General features: G+C 42.1%; 1 protein-coding gene across 5 annotated transcripts in view; it reads left to right on the top strand.

The window, feature by feature from the left end:
• magixa (MAGI family member, X-linked a) overlaps positions 1-23,802 on the top strand; it is a 73,656-nt gene that overhangs the window by 37,667 nt on the left and 12,187 nt on the right. For 4 of the 5 annotated variants that reach the window (XM_085146022.1, XM_085146021.1, XM_085146020.1 and 1 more), the window contains exons 10-17: positions 22-191; positions 959-1,052; positions 1,598-1,769; positions 1,918-2,554; positions 4,157-4,220; positions 4,577-4,795; positions 5,282-5,566; positions 20,762-20,956. In XM_085146022.1, coding sequence (XP_085002148.1) covers positions 22-191; positions 959-1,052; positions 1,598-1,769; positions 1,918-2,554; positions 4,157-4,220; positions 4,577-4,795; positions 5,282-5,566; positions 20,762-20,956 — 1,836 coding nt within the window. The remainder of the gene's footprint in view (positions 1-21; positions 192-958; positions 1,053-1,597; positions 1,770-1,917; positions 2,555-4,156; positions 4,221-4,576; positions 4,796-5,281; positions 5,567-20,761; positions 20,957-23,802) is intronic. The other variant, XM_085146023.1, reaches the window with a different exon arrangement.

Raw genomic sequence — 23,802 nt, 5'->3', positions numbered from 1 at the left:
GTAGATTTTGCTTCCTCGAAGCGGACATCCTGGTCTACATCAACGACACCTGTGTGCTGGGTCGCTCTCACAAAGAAGTGGTGGAGATGCTGAAGTCGGTACCGATGGGTCAAAGCGTGGATGTGGTGCTGAGGAGAGGATACCCGATGCTTTATAACCCCGACGGCTGTCCCAAACAGAGCCTGGAGACGGTACAGCCCTGAATTTACTTTAATTACTGAAGGACATAAAACTGTTTAAACATCAGTTATTTTAGTATGATTTTTTTCCCATAGAGAGGGTGAAACATTTCAGTGCTTTCAAGTTAAAAGATGTATATTTGTATAGCGCTTTACTTGGTCCTAAGGACCCCAAAGCGCTTTACACTATACACAATCATCCACCCACACTGGTGATGGCAGCTACATTGTAGCCACAGCTGCCCTGGGGCGCACTGACAGAGGCGAGGCTGCCGGACACTGGCGCCACCGGGCCCTCTGACCACCACCAGTAGGCAACGGGTGAAGTGTCTTGCCCAAGGACACAACGACCGAGACTGTCGGAGCCGGGGCTCGAACCGGCAACCTTCTGATTACAAGACAAAGGCCTGAAACTTTAAGGCCTGTGTAAGAGATCAATGACTTCACAGCCAGTAAAAACAGGCATAAAATACAAGAAATAGCTGCCTTTTAGCACACACTAACATTTCCTCTTCATACAAACAACCAGAGACTAAATTAAGCAGAGCCAAGATAAAAACAATGAGTTATGGTGTCTTGTTTTCCAAATGCAGACAGCCAATCTTTAATAATTGGGGATGAGAAGACTTGCACATTGAATCTTTCTGGCTCAGCCATTTAAAAGTGAGCCGTGCAAATATTTAGACCCTTAAATCAGTGGTTCATCTGTGAAGTGGGCTCCACTCGTGGGACGTACACAACCAGGGGAAACGTGTCTAACCTCATATCCGACCTTTCAGCAGCCGCAGACCCCCAGCGAGTCCGGCAACCTGAGCCGAGGCCTGACGCACCTCACCTACAGCCGCACTCTGGACGCCAACGGCAGCACGCCAGGTCAGAGCAACCATGGAAACCACATGGTTTACATTTACAGTCCTCTACTCTCGTCACAGCTGTGTGATACAAATTTAATTTAGAAACATTAATAATTTCTTTTAATTCACTGCATAATAATGTGGCACATTAACAAATAATAAAGGATTGTAAAAACACAAGGATTATTTTGTAATTTTACTAATTGTAGTCAGGGAGGATGATGTAATGAGCTGCCGGCTCAGGGGTCCCAGCGGGGGTATTTAACATTTGTTGTTGGAAAGCTGATCAAAGGCCTCCAAAGGCAGAACAAAAGCGTGAGAGTTTACAATGAAAAGTCTCTACAAAGTGAGAAAGTTAAGATCAACAAAACACAATGGCTTATCCTGCTGTGGGACCCGTTGGCGTGTCTGCGTGGAGGGTCCCATTGTCCCGCTCTCTGAACTTATTTATAGCTCATGTAAAAGAACACATCAGAGGTGAACCTAAGAACTTTGCTTTTCTCTGACAGCTGTTAAAAATCAAACACAAATTAACAGATTCATCTTCTTCTCTCTATAATCCAGGCCTGGCACAAACCCCGCCCTCTTATGCCGCTCAGCCAATGACAAATGGACTCACGGGCCCACCCACCCCCACATCTTCTGATACCCCACTGGGTCCACCACACCCAGCGGAGAGGACGCTTACCAATCACAGTGACTCTGATGGCGGCCTATCGAATGCAGGAACTCGAAGGTCAGTGAGGGCATCAGCAGTACCTCGCACATCGTGATTCTTTTGGTGAAAACGAACCTCAAAGGTTCTTCTGTCCTTTGGGAAAACTCCTGCGCAGCTTTAGCAGATCTTTGGTGCTCAGCCTGTTCCACTCTGCTCTTCCTCACAGGTCTTCTCTGATTCGCTACAACAGCAGCACTCTCCCCGCCCTCTCTTCCACTTCCCTTCTCCAACATCAGAGCTCCAAGTCCTCAGAGAGTGACCTGTCCACGTCCACGCTCCCCATATCCTCCTCCACGCTCCCCATCACTTCTTCATCCTCACACACTCTCACCAAACTTCCGCTCTCTCAGCCCGAGACGGGCCTCCTCCAAAACTCCACCAGCTCCAGCAGCGCAAACAACACCCCCTCCTCTTCTACACCTCCTGGTCCGCCTGTGCATCGCCCACTGATGCCTCAGACCTCCCTCGCTCTGACCCCACCTAGAGACATCCCACCCTGTGGCTTTAACGGGTGCCCGGCCAATCACCAAGCACCCTCCACAGCATCCAGAGGAAACCCGGGATTGGTGCTCCCCCTTGGAGCCGGGTCCTCGGGGACAGCCCACGGCGGGGAGCTCGTGCCGGTGGCTCTCAGCCGCAGTGAGAGCGGGGGACTGGGGTTCAGTGTGACAGCAGGAGCAAATGGGGGTCAACAGGCAGTAGTCAGGCGGGTTTGGGATCGGAGGCAGTGCCTGTCGCTGCAGTCAGGAGACATTATAGTGAAGATCAATGGAGCAGACGTCCAAAGCTTCAGCTTCTCCCAGGTAAAAGATTTTTATGGCTTTATCACCTCGCTCGACCTTGATATTCCGACTGACGTTAGCTCAGCAGTGAACAGTTGGTCTTTGGGAAGAGGGAAGCTCTCATGGGTGCTCATGGGAATTTTGTGGATATTTCCCCGTATATCCTAGAGGTGTTTTATTTCTGTGTGTCAAGGAAAGGGAGATGGTCCTGTTTAACCTAAAAAACAAATCTTCATCACAGTAGTTTACCTGCCTCAGCCCTCAATGCTACTGACAGACAGCCATTGGTTAATGAAAACTAACCGATGTCTAATGTGACGTGATGAGCAGTGTTGGTCAAGTAACTAATTACTGATTACTTCCCCCAAAAAGTAATCCTGTTACTTTACTGATTACTTATTTTCAAAAGTAATTAATTACTTAGTTACTTTTTAAAAACACGATTTACAACCTGAATAGGTGATAAAGTGATAGATCTTTCAGCCCAATTCTACTTTTTCTGCATAATCCATCATACAAAATGTAATCAAATGGAAAAGTCTCTTTTTAAAACTTGTTTTATTAGTTTTAATCTTTTAACTTTATGCATCAAGCAAAAATTTAATTATCTGCAACATTCTCTGACTGGAAGAAATTAGTTTAATATTTAAACCTATTTTCTGCACATTCCAGCACATAAAATAAAATATTTTGTGTTTACACTCAGTCTTTCATTGGGGTGGCTGTAGCTCAGGTGGCAGAGCGGATCAGCCACTAACCAGAAGGTCGGTGGTTCAATCCCAGGCTGCTCCAGTCTGCATGCCAAATATCCTTGGGCAAGATACTAACCCCATGTTGCTCTCCGATGCATCCATCGGAGTGTGAATGTGTATGAATGTTAGCTACTTAGCACTTAAGTTTAGAAGTGCTTGTGTGAATGGGTGTGATTGGGTGAATGAATTAGCTGTATAAAGCGCTTTGAGTGCTCGGACAGAGTAGAAAAGCGCTATATAAGAACCAGTCCATTTACCATTTACCAGATGCAAGTAAAACACAGCAGAAAATAAATAAAGTCAAAGACCGCAGCGGTCAGTGGAAGAATCCGCGAGTTTCTCTGTGAGTTTCCCATTACGTCGTAGCTACTTGGAACTTGTTTGGAAGTTTAGGGTTTTTTTCGCTGTAAAAAGAAGTTTTCTTCCCACGCACAACGGACACTAATGTTTTTGTCACTTTTTATGGAATCAAACTCAAAGTAAGGTCAGTACTTCCACGCTTTAAACGCTGCACGCTCATACTCTCTCTGCACTCGATATATGATCCATTGTTGATCTGCACACAGCTGTTGTCACGAACGTCGCACTCGCTTACGTCACTGTCATGAGACATTCTCGCAAAAAAATCACGGTTTTAGTAACGCAGTAACGCAGCGTTCCTACGGGAAAGTAACGGTAATCTAATTACCGTTTTTGCAATAGTAATCCCTTAATTTACTCGTTACTTGAAAAAAGTAATCTGATTACTGCCCATCTCTGGTGATGAGTGAGGAACAGATCTGACACTAAAGAAGGAACTTCTTTAGTGTCAGATCTGTTCCTCACTTCCTCACATCAGAAGTAATAAACACGAGTGTGTTTCCTTCCTCAGGTGCAGAGAGTGCTGCAGGAACACACGAAACAGGGAGAGGTTGTACTTCTGGTCTACAGAGGAGGTAGATATCTGACACCCGTTAACCCAACCCTAATTCACTGATGACTGTGACTGTTAATAACACCAATGCAAATCTAAGTATGTCGGGCTCAGGCTGCAGGATAAATGTTTATGCATTTTGACACTGGTTATATTTGGTGCAAACTAATCAATGTTATTGAACAGCATAGGTTATCCAGCAATTCCTAGACTGTAAATAAGCATGCAGAAATGGCCAATAATGTGTTTAGACTTAATTTCTATTGTCACTCACTGTTTGGTTAACTTTAACTGGTTAACTGGTTTGATTAACTGGTTAACTTTAGATCATATCTACATGACATAATGAGAACTTACTCTTACTCTTTCCTCCATCAGCTCCCGTATCCTCCCCAGTCGTCACCCCCAACATCTACAAACGCCTCATCATCCCACACGGAATGACCGGCCCTTCCTCCTCCCACCCCAACACTTCAGCCGACATGCCTTCCCCGTCCACGGGTGCCTTGGTGGGGGGTATTCCCCCACTCAGCCAGGCTGGTTTGGCCCTTGAGAGTCCCAAGGAGGGGCAACTACCAGCAGCAGGGAACCACCAAGGTAAAAGCATCCAAGAGTAGTAGTGAGGTGTGCTGCTAAGTGAGTGGCGACTGTGCCAGTAGCTGTTTTTGTTGGTGTATAAGTGACATGATTTCCCAGTTCTGCCTCAGAAACAGCTCCTGCAGAGCAAAATAATAAATGCATTTATTATTGAACAGAAAATTGGAAAACAAAAGGCAGATATTTCAGCACATTTCTACACTTCTACATATTTCTACTTAACTATGATGGGCTGTGTAAATATTTAAGTAAAAGACTTTTTGCTGTAAAGCGAGAAAACCAGAAAGAGGCAAAGGAAAACCATTTATTAAGGGAATCATTTAACAAATCTTGTGTTCTCCAAGCAAATCCAAAATGCCAGGAATGATCATTTTTAGATGATGTGGGTCCCGTTGCACCCACAGAGTCGCCTAATTCTTAGCTATAAGCATCTTGAGATGACAGATGTTGTGACTGAATACAAATAAAGCTGAACTGAATCCTTAGGTGCCCCTCCTGCCCAGACGCCTAACGGACCTCCAGCCTCGGCCCTCATCCAGAGCACTAGCTTCCTGGACTCAGTTCCTGTGACGCTGACCTTAGAGCCACGTGACTTGTTGGGCGTGGAGGAGAGCGCCGGCGGCCCTCCTGCACTCAGAGAGGGCGGACTAGGAGCCGTTCCTAAGGATGGAAGAGGAGGCGGAGGAGGAGTAAAGTCAGTGGATGTGGAGCTGAGGAGGCGACAAGGAGAAGGCTTTGGATTTGTTATCGCCTCTCAGGAAGTGAGTGGAGGTGAGTGGCAAAGAGTCCTCCGTATGTCCAGCTTCTGTCGGCGTCACTGCCTGTTATATGATTGAGTTTTCCTGAGATGAACCAATTCTTCATCTGTACACATGTTCAAGGTAAAAGTGCAGTGACAACAACAAACTACATACATTTAGACACAAAAAGGACTAAATGTATAAAAAGCAAAGATCCAGCTGACGCCTGGTACTTGATCTCCGACTGCTGAAACTGAACAGGTCCAACAGTAAGTTTTGTTTAGTGTGCTGATATGGAGAAAGCACAAAGACAGAGCCAGCCTACAGAAATCAACAACAAACTCATTGATAGGATGCAGAGGTCGTGGTTTTGAGTTTTGTATTTTAGGTCATCTTTTGAGGTTATATTTAAGTCCTGGAGTTTTCAGTTTGTTTTTACCTCCCCTGTGCTCCCTGTTTCCTCGTATCCAGGCTTAGTCTTTGTGTTAGGTCTTTTACTGTGTCATTACTTTGTACTGTATCTAGGTGCTGTCTCTTCTTCTTCTTTCTTACATTTGTATTGGCGGTTGGCAAACAACTGAAAGGTGCATTACAGCCACAACTGGTAACGGTAATGCACCTTTGGTTTTCTGGCGGAAAACACAGCCTCGTATGGAGTTTGGTCTGGAACGACGCTCAAAAAAATAAATAAATAAATAAATAAATAAATAAATAAAAATAATAATAATAATAATAATTATAATAATTATATATATATATATATATATATATATATATATATATATATATATATATATATATATATATATATATATATATAATTAAATAAATAAATAAAAATCCTCAAATCCTTCCAAACAGGTTCCCCTCTTTTAAAAACTGAAATAAGTCCTGATAACTTTTACTTCCCGATTCCTTTTGCAACAAATCAACAAGATCCAGTTCGATTTTTAGGTTACTGAGATTTTGAATCAATTGTCTCCTCTCAACCTGAGACCTCTGACGCTGCAACATGACATGTTCTATGGTTTCCTCTACCCCACAGTAATCACATTTTCCAGTACTATGTTTCCCTGTCATGAATAATGTATTATTCAAGCCAGTATGTCCAAATCTCAGTCTGGATATAATCACCTGGTGCTGTCTCTTGTGCCATGTATTTAGCTTTATTTCCCATTTGTCTCATTAGTTTGATTTTGTTCACCTGTGCCTTGTTTCCCCCAGCTGTGTTCTCTCTCCCTAATGACATCATGCCTCTATTTAAACCCTCAGTCTGCTTGTGTTGCTTGTTAACCTCCCCTTTGGGCCCCTGGTCTGTGTTTAGTATCGTAGATTATTTTCCTCACTTTATCTGCCCTAGTTTGACATTCCTGTGTGTGACGCACAAAGAAGTATAACAGAAACAGGATTCAAGAAGAATATACCTGAAACGGACAATAGAAAAACAACTGCTTCAACTTATCATTAAGCAAATGTTGTTTGGATGGTCTAGTGGTTAAATTGTGGCGATACTATTCTTCCAGCAAAAAGAACATTTGACTGTACAGCCAAAACAAGAAGAGAAAGCAAACAAGTTATTTCCATTGATCACTAAATGGTGACAAATCAAACTGTTAGAAAAAGCAGGCAGTCAATTAGTGGAGAGAGCTATTGGACTTGAAAGGGACTTTTATTTGGTAATATATGTGATGGATAAGTAAGAAACACAACCTCTCTACTTAGCCTGAGGGGAAGTGGGTAATTTAAAAGTAAAGGATCCAGTGGGCTGGATCACAGAGTTGGAACTGTTACGCACTGACACTTGAAATGGGTTAAAAATAAAACCTATTGAAGTCCTTCAATCTCTCTGAAGATATAGGATGACAAAAAAATCAAAAAAGAAATGATGGAAACTTGAAAATAGTTTTTCAAGCCTACTGTTCACCAGCGATCCAGAGTTCAAGTTCATATTCAAATAAACTTTCAATAAACAAACGTCTGATTTTGGAGGGAAGGGCAAGACTTTCTATACTGGTACATTTTTGGTTTCTGCTTGAACAAGGTTTGGTGCATGCAGATAAAATTTATCTGTATTTGTTAAAAAGGACCAGAGGAGAAACAGGAAGTTTTGAACCGGATATCCATTATGTTCCATTCTGGCGACAATAGAAGCTCAGAAAAATGGCTTCGTCAGCCTCAGGCCAGAGTTACCTTACTGATACGTGTCTGCTGTGATTTTAAGGCACTGAGCTGCAATAAAATAAAAGCTACTTGTAATAATTACAAAACAAGAGCACTAAGCTTATAAGTAACTATAACCCTGGGCACTAGATTTGCATATCACACAGTTTAGTTTGGGTTAATAAGCAACTCGTTTCACATGTAAACAAGCCGTGGGTGTACAGGGAGGAGTTTCAGATAAAAGCAGCACAGTAATACATAAATGCAGTCCAAGATTCCCTCCTCCTGAAACTGTGGTGGAGCCGACACAGAAAGCAGCAGAAGCTGGACACAGTACAGTAGCTGTGCAGAAGCACTGAGGGATTTTCCACAGCTGGGTTTGTGGCGACTCTGGTTGATTTCAGCTGCACCTGAGCTTCTCTGCTCGGCATTCAGCTGGAAGGAACAGAGAACTGAGCGACAATGATACACAGCACTCCACTGCACCTCCTCCTTTGGAAATATAACAATCATCTCCACTGTTAGCATTCCTCCCCCTCCACATGAGTAATTTCCCTCCCACCGCTATCTGCTCTGCATAAGCCCCGCCCCCTCTGACTGTCCCTGTATCACTCACTGCAGCTCAGCTCACTCAGTCCAGCTCCTGCTTTTAGAGCCGCAACCTGCTTCACGCAGACAGCCCAGAGAGACAGAAGGACAAACAGTGAGGACAGAAACAAGGACAGGGCATTGTTGAGGTCTCGGCTCGGTTCAGGTCTGAATTATCCATCATGTTGGAGCGACTGCAGTCAGCTCTGAAAACTGTCAAGGACTCCAAATGTAAGTTTCGTTTGGAATTTTAAGCTTTCTTCTAAATTCAAGGCTGACTTGGTTTCTGGGAGGTCCGTCCATCATCGTGTCTGTGCCTGAGCCGTATTGATTTAGAGTCCTGCTGTGTGTGGGTCAAAGGTACTCCTGAATTTGTACGTGCACTGCTGTGGAACAAGTTTTCACAGCCTGCTCCTCTTGTGCTTTGTTCCCTAGTAAAGTTTTTTTTAAGGGTTTTCTCATCTGATTACAGACTCTAACCAGATCGCCTGTGAACCATTTATTGTTGGGGTGAGGTTGCATAAGAAGAATCCTTTCAGAAACCAGAAGTTGTTACCTTTCAACACTGTTATCTTAAATGAGTTTTGTCCTGGGTTTGCATAATAATGGAAAAACCTACATAAAGCAGTACATTTGAACCCTAACCAACACTAGCTTAGTAAGAAAATAAGTGAATAAGCAACTTAAATGTTTTCTTTCTCATCTAAAGAGCCAGATGCTGCTTCTTCTTTATGTTTGATGATTCTCATCTAATGTGAGATTCTTCAAAGCTTCTCTGATGTGCGATATATAGATTGGGTTCTTATATTATGGATGGGAGATGAGTCATGTAATAGATAAAGAATAATGACAAAGGATAAAATCAAGGAAAGCTAATGGAACACAGACTAAACGTAATGTTTTGACTTCAGTTTTTCCTCTAAAAAGACTAAAAAAAAAGAACAAATTACAACAAGTAAAACAACAATGATGCGTAAAAGTGTCTCAGAATAAGAAAAAGACAACACTTGTAAATCTGAGGTCTTGTCAAGAAACTAAATCAGTGCTAATACTTGTTAGAAAGTTACTAATACTTGTTCCAGCATCTTAACATTTTGTCACTACCACGTCCTTAAGCTAGTCGAGTAATTTGCTTATTTACCGTTGTTGTTATCACTGTGAGATCTTTATTAGGGTTGTTAAAGAGAGAGAATTGGCAGATCCCAGTTGATACTAAAAATTAATATCAGATTAGATACTGAGGAGTCCACTGATTCATGTTTGTCCACCACACAAAAGGGAAAGTGAAGTTTTGTGAAAATACAGTTGCAGTGGCAACAATAACTGTTTCTGTTTCTGTCAGTGGCATCAGAGTCCACAGTGTACGGGACAGAATAACAGGTTTTCACACTTACTGCAGCATCTGGAAGAAACACTTGAATGTAGTCAGAGCTGGTAACATGTTTATCTCCAGCTACTATGAATCTGTTTCCTCCCTTTCTCCCTCTTTAATCTAAATCCTTCTCCCTTTTATTCCTGTCTCCTTGTTCTCCTCCTCAATCTGTATCAGCTCTCAGGAATGTCTGAAATAGTTTCACCTCATTGAAACTATGTGCAGTTATTGTGTGTGTGTGTGTGTGTGTGTGTGTGTGTGTGTGTGTGTGTGTGTGTGTGTGTGTGTGTGTGTGTGTGTGTGTGTGTGTGTGTGTGTGTGTGTGTGTGTGTGTGTGTGCGTGTGTGTAGCTATCCTTGTGTGGACCACTTTGAGTTTAGACCTTTGTGAGGTGTCTGGTCCTCACAGTGGCTCAGACTTTATGATGTGGTTGTGTACAGGTCAGCACAGAGTGGTGTTCAAGATTAAAGGAGTATTTCACCAAAGAAGTGATGATTGAGTGAGCTTCATTTAGGGTAAAGGTTTGGTTACTGTCGGTGGAGCTTCTGGTTTGGGTGGAGCAGTGGAGCAGTGGTTAGCACTGGTGCCTCACAAGAAGGTCCTGCTGACCGACCGGGGCCTTTCAGTGTGAAGGTCACATGTTCTGCCTTGTTAGGTCTCTCCAGCTTCCTCCCACAGTCCACTGACATGCTGGTTTGGTTTACTGGTAAATCTAAACTCCGTGTTAGCAGTGCGATAGACTGGTGACCTGTCCAGGTGTACTAAACCTCAGATGACAGCTTGGATTCCCATTTGTTTCTAATGTCAAAGTCTATAACTAAAATCAACTAATAATGATTAATGATGATTATTTTAATAAGCTGCTCACTGCTACTTTCAGTAGTGACAATAACAATATGTTGGGGACTATTTCCAGCAGTGGAGTGATCCACATTTGAGGCTTCAATGACTGTTTGGTGTGGAAGTATGGTGTTCTGTATGACAGAGTCAAAAATGAAACGTTTTTAGATAAAAGTGGGCTCTCGAGCAGAGAAGAAATGAAAACTGTGTGGCTCAAATACTCGATGCATTCAGCATGAGTTTAATATGCACATTAGATTTCTTGGTGAGAACTCTTTGTCAGTTTGAAACGCAAAGTCGTCTGGCATTACGTTTCAGCTAAATGTGTTTTTTCTCCATATATATTATCCTAAATATCAGGGACACTGTTTTTTACAGATATATAGAGAATAAAGAAAATTATTTTACCTTAACCAAAACACGATTCGAGTCTTTCCTTTAGGATTCACATTATCAGGACTTGTTTTGTATTTCCACGAGAAAGTTGAGCCCCTTCACTACGACGGTCTAAGCAGATTTATGTTCCCACATCATCAGTAATGCAAACATGCACAGGGCTGAAGAATGAGCTTGGTAGCAAATTTCAATTTTTAATTAAATAGTTCTTTAATTTTTGTTACCTTTGCTGTTTTCTGACAATATTAAAACAATGTGTGCGCCTGTGTGTAAGTTATGTAATATTAAATCTTCATGACATAACCCTTTGAAATTCACTCAGAGCTTAGCTTCATCTGCCGGCCTGTTTGTGTCCAGATGTGCTGTCTATTTCCAGCTGTGGTTCACTGTTAAAGGACTCCCAAAATAAACATGAGAATAAATATGTAGCCTGTATTAATCCTTATAGTTCAACTATTCCTCTCATTTTCCATCTCTGTGTTTTTAATTATGAATGTTACTTAAATAAAATATTATTTATAATATCCTGGGTCATGTTGTACAGAGGTTTGAGAAAATGTAAACACTCTTCTAATGAATTTCTGGTCTTGGTTGCTAATTTCAAGCCTCACTGAAAAGAAAACAACATTGAGTTGTAAATTATAATTCCATTTAAAGTCAAAGGGACAAATGAATACATTTTCACCATGAGCGTGCAGCATCCCAGGATTTTTCAGTCACTTGTGACCCCTTGTTTGGCTTCAGCATCCAAAGATGGTAATAGCAGAATCAGTCAGCAGCAAGAGGGCCTCATTAACCCGATAATGCCCTTTGTATCATATTTGATAGATGAGTTTCTGAGACCTCTATCGCATCAACATGATCAATACTTGCCATAATTTAAATTAAAAATGTTATTGTCAAAACTCTTTTTTTTTTGTCTAAAATTAACATTTTTGCTAATAAAAAATTGCCAAAAACGGCCAATGTATGAAATGTCAAATCATAAACATGATATAGCAAAAAAAAAAAAAAAGTGAATTTTATTATAAGGGTTAATAAACATCCCAGTTGCAAAAAATCAGAATTTTCTGGCTATTTCTTGATGGGTTGGGTTTTACAGGGTTAACCAATGGGTGACGTCACTGTGGCCAGATCCATCTTTGGCTGGAAACAACCACCAAATAGCCAAAAGGACCAAAAATAATACATAGTGATGAGCATTACGTGTCCTTATTTAAAAACTGACCCGTTGTTATCAGTGTTGGGGAGTAACGGAATACATGTACCGCCGTTACGTATTTAAAATACAAAATATGAGTAACTGTATTCCGTTACAGTTACCGTTTAAAAAGGTGGTATTTAGAATACAGTTACTTTGTTGAAATAAATGGATTACACGGCGGTACTTCTCTGTTTCATATTGTGGCGGGTCAGGCCTGTTTGGGTTTTGTTTGACAGCTACGTTCTGTTGTTCCAGGCGGCAGCGTTACGGTCGCCATGGTTACAGGGTGACGCTCTCTCTCTGCGTGTTTCCTGGGTGAGAGAGGCCTTTTTGTTGTTGTTGTGCTAAGCTAATAGGCAGAATGCTACAGGTATAGCTCTAAAGAATGTAGCATCATAGGCAGTGTAGTCCGTGCTGCAGGGAGAATGGACTGTCATACACGTTATGTGTCTGTGAGCGAGGGAGGGAGAAAAAGGAAAAGTACGAGCTGTCATCGAGCAGAAACGGGAGCTGGAAGCATGTAAATATAATAATAACCACTGCAGCCAAGAAGAGAGCCTGACGAGCCCAGTTGTAAGTAAGCTATTAAGACTCGACTGTACACCGTGTTCGTGTTTTCCTCCAAAAACAATAAGTTCTGTTGGAGCAGCCTTTCAACGCCTCTCTCTGTCTCTGCTAGCAAAGTTGACCCAGACAACAAAGTAAAGCTAGTTTTCAGCTACGAGCCGACACGAACCCACCGTATTAGCCAGAGGTCCCTTTACTACGGTTCGGAGCCGCGGACCTTCAGTAACAGTAATAAATCACAGCAATAGTACATTCATGTAGTTGTAAACAGCATGATAATATATTAAGTAATCCAAAGTATTCAGAATACGTTACTCTCATTGAGTAACGTAACGGAATACGTTACAGAATACATTTTGGGGCATGTATTCTGTAATCTGTAATGGAATACATTTTAAAAGTAACCTTCCCAACACTGGTTGTTATACAGCTCAGCCAACTCCTGCATGCTGACTTCTTTCCTGTCCCATTCCAGTCACACTATGAACAGCAAAGCTCACTCCCATTCCGCATGATTCCCAGAGGAATGCCGTGACTCAAAGGATTTCTGAAAATACGTCAGCCTGTGCTCCCGAGGCAGTCGTGTGTCGAGTGTGAATCCGTCTGTTCGTGCTTTAGCATTCGGAATAGGAGATGTTAAACTTTCTATTAATAGCAGCTTTAATCCATAATTCAGCAGAATTATGAGCTGGGCTGTGTGTGTTTGACAAACTGGAGCGCAGGTGACTTCAAGCTTATTGGACTATGAAATTGGACAGACACACACATTTGTCTTTCAGCACTTGTGAGGACTTCCTGTACATGATGCATTAACGTGCTTCTTACCCTGAACCTGAACTCTCACCTGTGCTGTAGCAATCTTCTGAAGCTCTCCCAAGGTGAGCTAAAGACTCAACGTCCTCGCAATGATAAACATCCTCATGTATTTAACCAGTCACCCGTAAAAGTCCCACAGCATAAAACTCCAAATATTAATACTCAGACATCATCTGCTTATTGCGCTGCTGACAAAATCTGTTTATTAGCATAACTCTGACTTTCTAAACACATAGAATTCAGTTATGTCGTGCTGCAGTGACGCGTGCTGGTATTATTTGGTTACATGTGGTCATATTTGAGTATTTATATTAAATTAGAGGCTACAGTCTGTATATAAATGGGAAGCATCAATAAAATCACTGCGAACATTCTGCTATGACACTGCTATGATCTGTCATAAAAATGATGACAAACATATTTGAGTTACAGCAAATCAATCAGACAACAAAAGTGAAAAACACTGATCGCCGTGTTGAACCTCAGGACTCTGTGTGAGGCTGAGTTTACTGAAACTGTGTGAAGTGATGTGTGTAAAAGTACAGATTATAATTTGCCACTTCATGGTTCAAGCTCATGACCCATTGCGACTAGTGGGAGAGGCATGACTTTAGCCAAAGTTGAAGGTTTATCGATCAAAGTTATTGGATTCAATATGATTGGAATAAAGTGGAATAATAGGTGCTCCTTTGAGGATGCTCCGACAGCCCCTCCTGCAGATGGGGGGGGGGCCCATGTTGCTCTTTAGGGCTGGACCTGTAGGCTGGCCTTATATGTGTGCAGGTGAGCCTTCTGAAGCCAGTCAGAGGTGGGACTAAATCAGTAAGCAGGGCAACGATAATGCTGACAAAAAAACAATAATTGGTTGTGGCGCACATAAAGTGACTCCAGCACCTTCTGGGTGCCTCGTAGGTCTCCGACTTGTATCCCCATGTAATGTCTGTGTTGTGTCTGTAAGGTTGGGGGGGGGGGGGGGGGTCCCATTTCACTGCAGGGCAACCTGCATGTGGCGAATAAAGCTTTGATTGAGGTGAGGATATTCTGGCACGTCCTACTGGGAGGAGACCCCGGGGTAGATGGAGGACATGCTGAAGAAATTACATCTCTCAGTTGGCTCGGGAACGCCTTCCGTACTATATTTTATGTTTTGAGACTTCAAACTGCAATATTGTGAGGACTGAACGCTTTTCTACTTAAGCAGTTTAAGTGCTTTATACAACGTGCATCATTCATCCATTTATAGAAGCACTATCGAACATTTACACAATGAACACATCAGAGTCCCTGAGTCACCCTGGGATTGAACCACCAACCTTCCAATTAGTGGATTACCTGTTCTACCTCATGAGCTACAGACATGTGGACTGTAGATATAGATGGATATGAAATTGTGGAACAGATTGAATATAGAAAACTCAGCAGATACAAAATGAATTTGGGTTTTTGTTTTTTCCAAGAGCTCTTTGTGTGCTTCCCCAACATGTAACTGTGTCTCCTGGGGTTGTTTTTCACTCTAGCAGACCTAAGGCTGGTTTAGAGCCAGAGCCTAATCTGAAATACAATTATTCATGTTTCAACAGTCAGAGCAGCGTCTCTTATCCGGGGGGAAAAGTCCCAGGGTAGCAGGTCTAGAAACAGGAGCCACTTACGTCAGGGGTGCAGGATTATCAATACCAAATAAGACTTTATAAGCCCCACACACAGATAAACTGAGCTTCAGTAAAAATTTATTTAAAGCAGCAGTGTGCAGAAAACTACTGAGTTTTTTCTTTTTTTTCATTTATAAAATGCCAGCTGGTGATAACAAAACATGAAATGGCAGGAAAATGTGATGAATGTCATGAAGCTAGCTGTTATGTGTTGATATGTTAACATGGCCTCTAGCCTTTTAGAGAGAAGGCAGAGCGGACTTGTTTGCGACTCTGCACCAGCAGAAAAGCACCTGGGTTCATGTGGGCAGACAGGAGGTATGTGTGCTGTTTGAGGAATGTGGAAGAGGTCTTATGATGAGGATTTATTCTGTGTGCAGGCACAGGAGGGTCTTTTGGCAGCATAACAACGTCAGTAAATCATTTTTGGTATTATTTTCAAACCCCAAACAACCAAACAGCATCTTTTCTGAGCCATACACAGAAAACTGCATCAGTTTACCACAAGGGCAGTAAATAAACAAAACACGATGAGCCGCCTGACCAAAGAGTCTGGATCGTGGTGCTGGTTGTGGTGTTGTGGTGAAAATCATGAATGTTTAGTTACTTTGAGATGTCAAGCTGAATTTTTCCTCAACAGGTTAATATTTTATTGGTTTTCTTTGTGCAGCACATCTGGAGTCAGAACTGTGGTTGGAGAAACTGATCTAGCAAATGTTCTCATGCATGATTCATCGAGTCAGACCCAGAGAGGCCTCACACGGGAGAAGGATGTGTCCAGAAGTACATGTTAGGACATATGAAATAGTTGTATGTTTGAGCAGAAAAAACGGCTGAATAGAAGTTTGATTTATGGATTTTTGGCACAATTTTTAAAGTTGTTTATAGTTTCTTCAATAATTTAAGTTCTTTAACTTGTAGTTTCGGTCCCACACCTTACCCCCGCCCTACATCGAAAACAAGAGACTTGTGTGAAACTGTTGACGTGATGCGTCAAGCTGAAAAGGAGGTTGGTCTTTACTTAGTCTCTACTTTGTTTTTACTGCAAAACTTTACCAGAGCCTAAAAAATACATTGTTCAGTGGACCAAGAGGGAACACAGGGTACTGTCATTAGGAGACACACAGGACTTGATCCTCGGGGGGGGGGGGGGGGATGATTTGTAGAGGACACAGTTTCTGTATCTGTAAACCACCACAGTTGGTTGGAGCTTCAGCTTTATTTCAAGGGTTTTACAAAAACCTTTGCATGAACTTTTTGGGAATATTTGGATATTTTTCTGCACATCCCCAAATTTTTAGAGGCTTAAAAGAAACAAGTTAAAATGATTTTGAATGTTTTTAATACTTGAATGAAAACAAGACCAAATGCTGCATTTTTACAGGTTTTTACTGCCGTCACCTTCAGTTGCTGCTCGTGGGTCTCTCTGCCTTCTGTTTTCTATTTAACTGAAAAGCTGCCCTGTTGGGTTGAGATCAGCTGACTGGCTGTTAATTCCATTTCTTCACCTTGAGAAACTCTTGGGTTGCTTTTACTGTCTGCAGCTGCTGTTATTGGGTCATTGAAGGATCTGTCCTAATCTGAGCAGAGAGTATAACCATATACACTTCATAATTCATCCTGCTATCAGCAGTCACATGATTAGTGAACACCAGTGACCCAGTTCCACCAGTGACAGTGACACGCCCCGAGAGTGTTCTTGGCATGGTTAGATGTTTTAAAATTGTTTTTCTGAACAATGGAAAGAATTCTGTGATCATGCACTTCAGGCCAGTGCATCCACTGATTTTACCAGACTGTTGATTTTCTACCACCTGTAAAGTTCTTGCTCTCTCTCTTCTTTACAGTGAAAAGCTCTATAATACAAATTCAGCACTTTGAGTAAATTTCTGATGTCTGCTTCATTTGTAATCAAGTAACAAAGAAGCCTGACCATGAAACTGCTTTGTCCTCTGAAAATGTGAGACTGTATAGAAACTATGGTCTCATAGTACCTGTGAGACTAGGCTGCTGTCGTCCTGTAAGAAGCAACTGGATATGCATGAAGGCAAAGGCAGGGAGACAGACGTGTGCACAGAAATACAAAAGACACAAAGATTAGTAGCGACTGTTTATCAGTTTTGGGTTTTTCTCATCGCTCTCTGCCTGCAGCTGTCAGCCTGGATATTATCACACTTCTCCTCCTCTGCTTCACTGAAGCATATTTCTCTCTCTGTAGCTTCGCGTTGCCTCCTCCACCGACTGAACACAGCGATCTCAGCACTTTCTTATCAGCTCACGCGCTCGCATTCACCCTCCTACACCGTGTGTTTAAACAGCGTTAAATACACACTCTTTTGCCTCTTTGATATTTTAAAGCTTCTTAAAGTGACTTTAAAGGAGCAGGTGGGATTTTTGTCCTGCTTCAGTCCATTCTCTGCGAATCCTGTTTACATCGCAGTCCTGCCGAGTGCAGGTCGGTTTATTTGTTCAGGCTGTGTCTGAGCTGCAGGTCGAGGGCAGCTATTCCTGAGCAGCACGAAAAATTCTCATGCAGGTTTCCTCACGTCTGTTTAATTAACTTTCAGCTTCATTTGAAGTAGCACGTTAATCCGCCAGAGTCAGTGATAAAAGCAGCTGCATTTTTAATATTTTCAATATATATTTTTATATCAGATTGTGTGCACTGAACCAGCCAACAGGTGATTTAGAAATATTATGTATATAAAAGTTCATTTCAGCTCATAATTTTTCAACTTTATAAATTTATACTCTACATAGGAACCCTTTTGCTAATTTTTGTACCTTTTTATAACTGTCTTTTATTTCTCTTTGACTGCTTTTTGGTCATCTTTGCCCATATTGCATATCTTTGTGCTCATTTCTTATTGTCGCCGTTATCATTTTTTAAACTCCTTTTAGTCATTTTATGTCACTTGCTCATTTTACAAGTGGTTGCGTCCATGTTTTTGCCATTTTTATGGCTGTTTTGTGCATCATAAGTCAGTCAATATGCAGTGTTTTTGTTCTACATACCTAACAGCTGCTGTCTTTGTTAAACTGGGTCATGTGAGCAGGTTACTGTAATCAGGTGAGCTCTCTGGCCTTCAGTCACTTCATGTTTTATCTCCTAGACTTTACAACCTGAAACTCTGTACACAGTCAGGCGTTGGGACTCGGTGGTGGTTTCAGGGTCATCGGTTTGTGTATTTGCTGGTCATGTGACCATGCAGTCTGTTCAACAGGAAACTTTTTTTTTTTTTTTTTGTCTTCCATTTTCTTTGTTCTCAGCGATTCAATGATTAGTGTCTCTGAGCTAGAAAATCTTTCTGAGAATTTCCCCCCATGGTGCTGCCTCCCAGAGATTTCAACACTGGCTTGGATCAGTGTGTGTGTGTGTGTGTGTGTCTGTCTTTGTGAGGACTGTCCTCACTTTAAAACAGACATTTAAAAGGACTTTTAAGGTTTTAGATTTGGTTATGAGCTTCAGCTTACCACACTATGGGGACTTGAACAGGTAAATAACTTAATGCTACATCTTTGTTTTAAGGTTAGCTTAACTTCTGACCAGTGTGAATCTCCAGAAATGACTTTAAACACTACATTGTCCCCTGAAGTGACAGAAACAAGACGTGTGTGTGAACTTGGCTGTTACAAAAACAAACTCCTACAAATGTTTTTCCCTCAGTTTAGTGATTAAAAAGGAAAAAAGTTCAGAGCAGGATCGAGCTGAGATTAACTGGGTCTAAACAAGATTTAGTATTGGTGCAAAGTCCACCAGTGATTAATGAACGTGCTCAGATAGGCGCACCTCAGAGTGCCTCCATTGTGAGGAATTTAAAATCAAAAATAATTTCTCATCTGCTTCCTAGGATGGCTGCAGAAAATCATCATTTGCATCATATATATTGTAGTCCAGTTGGTTGAAATTGTTAGTGTGCCTGCCTATCGATCCTGCTTATTGGTTCCTGCACTCGCACTACAATCAGCTGATGTCAGAGGAGGAAAATAGTGACGGAGTCTGGAGTGTGGATGTGGACGTTTATTTTCATTGCACAAAAGGACGAGATAAATGTTAAAGTGTAAAACTGCATCCAGGACAGAAACAACCGCATTATGCTGCTAACACAACTTCGATGCAAGCATCTGTCGAGACAGCTTTATGTTCTACAAAGAGAAAGATCTTAGAGACGTGTGTGTCCTCATTAGGGACTTGTGTTGGTGTGGGGTTGTAGCCTCAGGTTTATATTTTTAATGGTGATAATGAGACATTGTGCTTCAGCCATATCACAGAGTAACATGAAAGCAACGAGTGTAATGAGAACTTTTTCCCGGGAGTAAATAACTGCATCATTTGTAAGAAAAGTGTTCTGTGGAATATGCGTAATAATGATTTTTTGAGTAACAACTCCAACACTGATCATAACAAAGAGGTGAAATAACACAAACATTTGACTACAGCATGCAATTAATTTGCATGAATATTATTTCTTTATTGCTGCTTGGTGGTGGCTCCACCCAATGAGAATCGATTAGGAATCAAGTCGATAAATGATATTGATAATGGAATCAGAATCACTATATTCTTATCAATTCCCTTCCCTATTTGGTAGCATGGCTCGATTATGGCTTCCTGCGCTGACATGGAAATGCATGACGCAGGGAGAGCACGCTATCCTGCCCTTCCATGTATATGTGAAAACCCCAGGAGCGCAGAAGCACAGCACACAGAACAGGCGTCAGTAACAACACGACATGGATTCATTCAGAAAAGGCCATAGCAGGAGTGCCTGGGGTGGAGGTGGGTTGCAGAGTGGATTGCACATGTGCAGCAACTTTACAAAGGTTAAAGCAACTCAAAGATTACTTTCTTTAGGAGATTTGTGTCAAAGATTTTCAGTTTGATTCAGTTTTCTGTTTGGAAATAGTGCACGTTGTACTGTGCTGTGGTTCCCCTCCTCCCCACTAACACTGTTACTGCCTGCATCACTTTCTCTTCATGCTAGAAATGGGAACTAAAGTTGCCAGAGTCCCAGTCTTTATATGTCCTGGCAGGTGGGCAGGGCTACTTTAATCAGGTGCACCATTAGTCTTAGTTTGGAGGACAAAATTACAATGACAGGCAAGTGTACATTATACTCAAACGTTGCTCTGTCCAACACGTTTCTGTGACGGTGTTCGATCGATCCTGCCCTCACAGGACGCCTTTGGGTGTCATACAGGAGTGAAAACCAGATCACTGCTGTGTGCGAGTCTTTGTTTCTACTCTGTGCTGATAGACAACAGTCATGTGACCACCACAGGTCATACCGACACCCTGCAGATGGTGTTAATGTGGTTTGACTGTGGGTCTTTCTGCTCCTTTATTTAGCTGCACCAGCTGGTAGTTCAGCCAAGCAGAGTGAACAGGCCTCAATTATTAAAACTGAAGCACATGTATTATTACACAGCAGCGAGGAGAGAATACACAGCGTCGGCTAAAGTCTCACAGTTCTGAGTAAATCCTGTCCTGATCGTTAATTGTACTTTTTGGAAAAATATTTGGGAGGTTTCGGTGTTCTTATTTGTCATTTCAACTCAGCAGTCTGTACCAAAAATATCATGATTTGTCCAGGTGATGTCTGACCACGTGACCTCTTTCTCTCCTTTCACCAGCCCCATCGCTGATGTCTCACCGGTTCGTGACGGTGCGTCGTGGCAGCCCGGCGGCTCGCAGCGGGCAGATCCAGCCCGGAGACCAGCTGGAGGCGGTGGAGGGTCGGCCGGTCGCAGGTCTACAGCACCGAGACCTGGCCCAGATCCTGAGGAGAGCCGGGAACACACTGAGGCTGAGCATCACTCCTCGACACCGTATGAAAAAACACAGATACACTAAAAACACTTACACCTACAGTAAGGCCAGAAACTGTAAATAAGCTTTTTTTAGCTTCCTTTGCTTCACTTTTAAGTCAGCTTTCTTCTGATTGGTTACCTGAAGTAAACAAAGCAACTGAGCAGCAGGCGGGGCTTCTGTGCAGCTGGTTCTGGTTTCTTCCTGTTAAAAGGGAGTTTTTCCTTCCCACTGTTGCCAAATGCTAGCTCAAAGAGTTGTGTGATGGGGTTTCTTTATAATATTATAGGGTCTGTAGCTTACAATATAAAGCACCTTGAGGGGACCGGTGTTGTGAAATGGCACTGCATAAAGAAACTGAACTCTAATTACTGCTAAGCCTGTGAAAGTGGAGCTTGGACATCAAATACTTTACGGGGAGCTCTAAAGTTAGACACAAGGACATCACCGCAGCAGTATCATAGCTTATACTTGTATGGCTGCTACACTATAGCCGTGTCTCTCCAGTCAGACACTAAAATATTTTCCTTAGAATAATATTGCTTCAGCCTAGGACTGGGCGATATATCGAGTTTTTAAAAAAAAATCGATATATTTTCATAAGAGATATAAGATGTGACAATATACTTTATATCGATATAGTTTATGTTACGTTATAACATTGCCACAAGTTTGCCTCTCTTTCGTCCACTTTTGTCTCTACACAACGTTACTCGGCCTCGCCTCTCCTTCACTGAACACAACTCCCCCTCCTCCCCCATAGCTTCACCTGCAGGCAGCGACAAGATGGACACGGCAAATCTCCGTTAGCGAGTTGTGGGGCTGGATGGCGTCAACGTGTTAGCGAGCTAACGAGCTAACCACGCTAACGAGCTAACCACGCTAACGCCGTGCAGCCCACAGGGGCTGCACGCAGTGTTGCCAACTTAGCGACTTTGTCGCTATATTTAGCGAGTTTTCAGACCCCCTTAGCGACTTTTTTTCTAAAAAGCGACTAGAGACAAATCTGGCGACTTTTTCTGTTATTATTGGAGACTTATTTATGACAACTTTTTGACGTGAAAGCGCGTATCGCCCTTACTCTCAACAAGCAGCGGTGCTGCCGTGGGCACCTCACCCGTGCCAAAGCGCTCACGGGCGGAGGATAGTCCTCCCCCAGCTGCTATCAGGGCAGGAGATGTTCACACCTGTGCGTCCAAACGGCAAATGAATCGCGCATGGGCGAAGCCGCTGCTCCCGCACTTACTGTAACGCAGTCAATTCTTCTTTTACCGGTATGCTGTTTTGTGGATCACAAGCAGTGTTGCCAACTCCTCAGTAAGGAAAATCGCTATTGGTTGTCCTAAAAGTCGCTAGAAGTCGCTAAATGACGTCATCACCTAATTTGCATAATTGGTCATGCTAATGTAATTGTAACCTATGTTGTTGGAGAGAGAAATAACATCGTGGAAGAGACATAAAGTGAGTAAAAAACGTCCTAAATGCAGTTAGAGTTTATTTAGAACTACAAATTAAATTTCTTTTAGCAATTATTGGTTTTTTTTAATGTCACAATTCCAACCCTGCTCCTTAATCCGGGCTTGGACCGGCAAAAGTGACCCTAAATAGGCACTCTGGTGGAGTTACTTTGTGTGTGTGTGTTTATAAGTAGTTTTAAACCTTGTGATCCACAAAACAGCATAAGAGTAAAAGAAGAACTGACTGCGTTACAGCATCCGCTGCTTGTTGAGAGTAAAAGCGATATGCGCTTTTACGTCTTTTTTTAGCGACTTTTTTTTTAGAAAAAAGTCGCTAGGGGGTCTGAAAACTCACTAAATATAGCGACAAAGTCGCTAAGTTGGCAACACTGATCACAAGGTTTAAAACTACTTATAAACACACACACATAAAGTAACTCCACCAGAGTGCCTATTTCGGGTCACTTTTGCCTGTCCAGGCCTGGATAAAGGAGCTGGGTTGGAATTGTGACATTAAAAAAACAATAATTGCTAAAATAAATTTAATTTGTAGTTCTAAATAAATTCAAACTGCATTTAGGACGTTTTTTACTCACTTTATGTCTCGTCCACGATGTTATTTCTCTCTCCAACAACGTAGGTTACAATTACATTAGCATGACCAATTATGCAAATTAGGCGATGACGTCATTTGGCGACTTCTAGCGACTTTTAGGACAGCCAATAGCGATTTTCCTTACTGAGGAGTTGGCAACACTGGCTGCACGGCCTAAAATCCTTTCATTTTCTCAAAAGTTGACAGCGCGCCTTATGTATGAATTCTGGTTGTGCTTACTGACCGCGAACCGATTTTATGTGGTACACGGCGCTCAGCAATCTGTCAAAAAATGTTTTAGTACGACTTTGCTAAGCTATGGAGCTGCAGCGCTTGATGGCTTGTCGGAGCATTACGGCTACCGTAGTCTGGAGCCTCGCGGAGTGATACGTACTGTGCTTCAACGTAATATTACCGTATTGTGTGTGTATAAGGGCCATAAATGGCACCTGTTAAGAGACATGGTTACGAAGCGGATTTCAAACTCAAGGCTGTCAGTCACACAGTAGAAGTTGGGAACAGAGCAGCTGTGAAATCTGTCTTTGTTATTGTGTTCACCGTCTGTTAGTTTACATTTTGACTGCACAATTATGAGCTTTTTGTTATGCACAAAAACAACATTGTTTTCTTTTATTTATGGAGCATGATTATTTAATAAATGCTGATAATTTATTTTTGAGTAATTTCTTTATGTAAATCTATGCTGTATGTAAATAAAACTGCCTGTGTGACATCTGGGACACAGTGTGACTAAGAACTCACTTTTTATTCTTAACTTATGGCTTTAAAAAAAATATTGAGATATATATCTTAT

The sequence above is a fragment of the Neolamprologus multifasciatus genome, chromosome 20 (genome assembly GCF_963576455.1).
Source record: "Neolamprologus multifasciatus chromosome 20, fNeoMul1.2, whole genome shotgun sequence".
In the NCBI taxonomy this organism is placed as follows: domain Eukaryota; kingdom Metazoa; phylum Chordata; class Actinopteri; order Cichliformes; family Cichlidae; genus Neolamprologus; species Neolamprologus multifasciatus.
The sequence above is the reverse complement of the archived record's forward strand: the minus strand, read 5'-3'. Positions and strand labels throughout refer to the sequence as shown.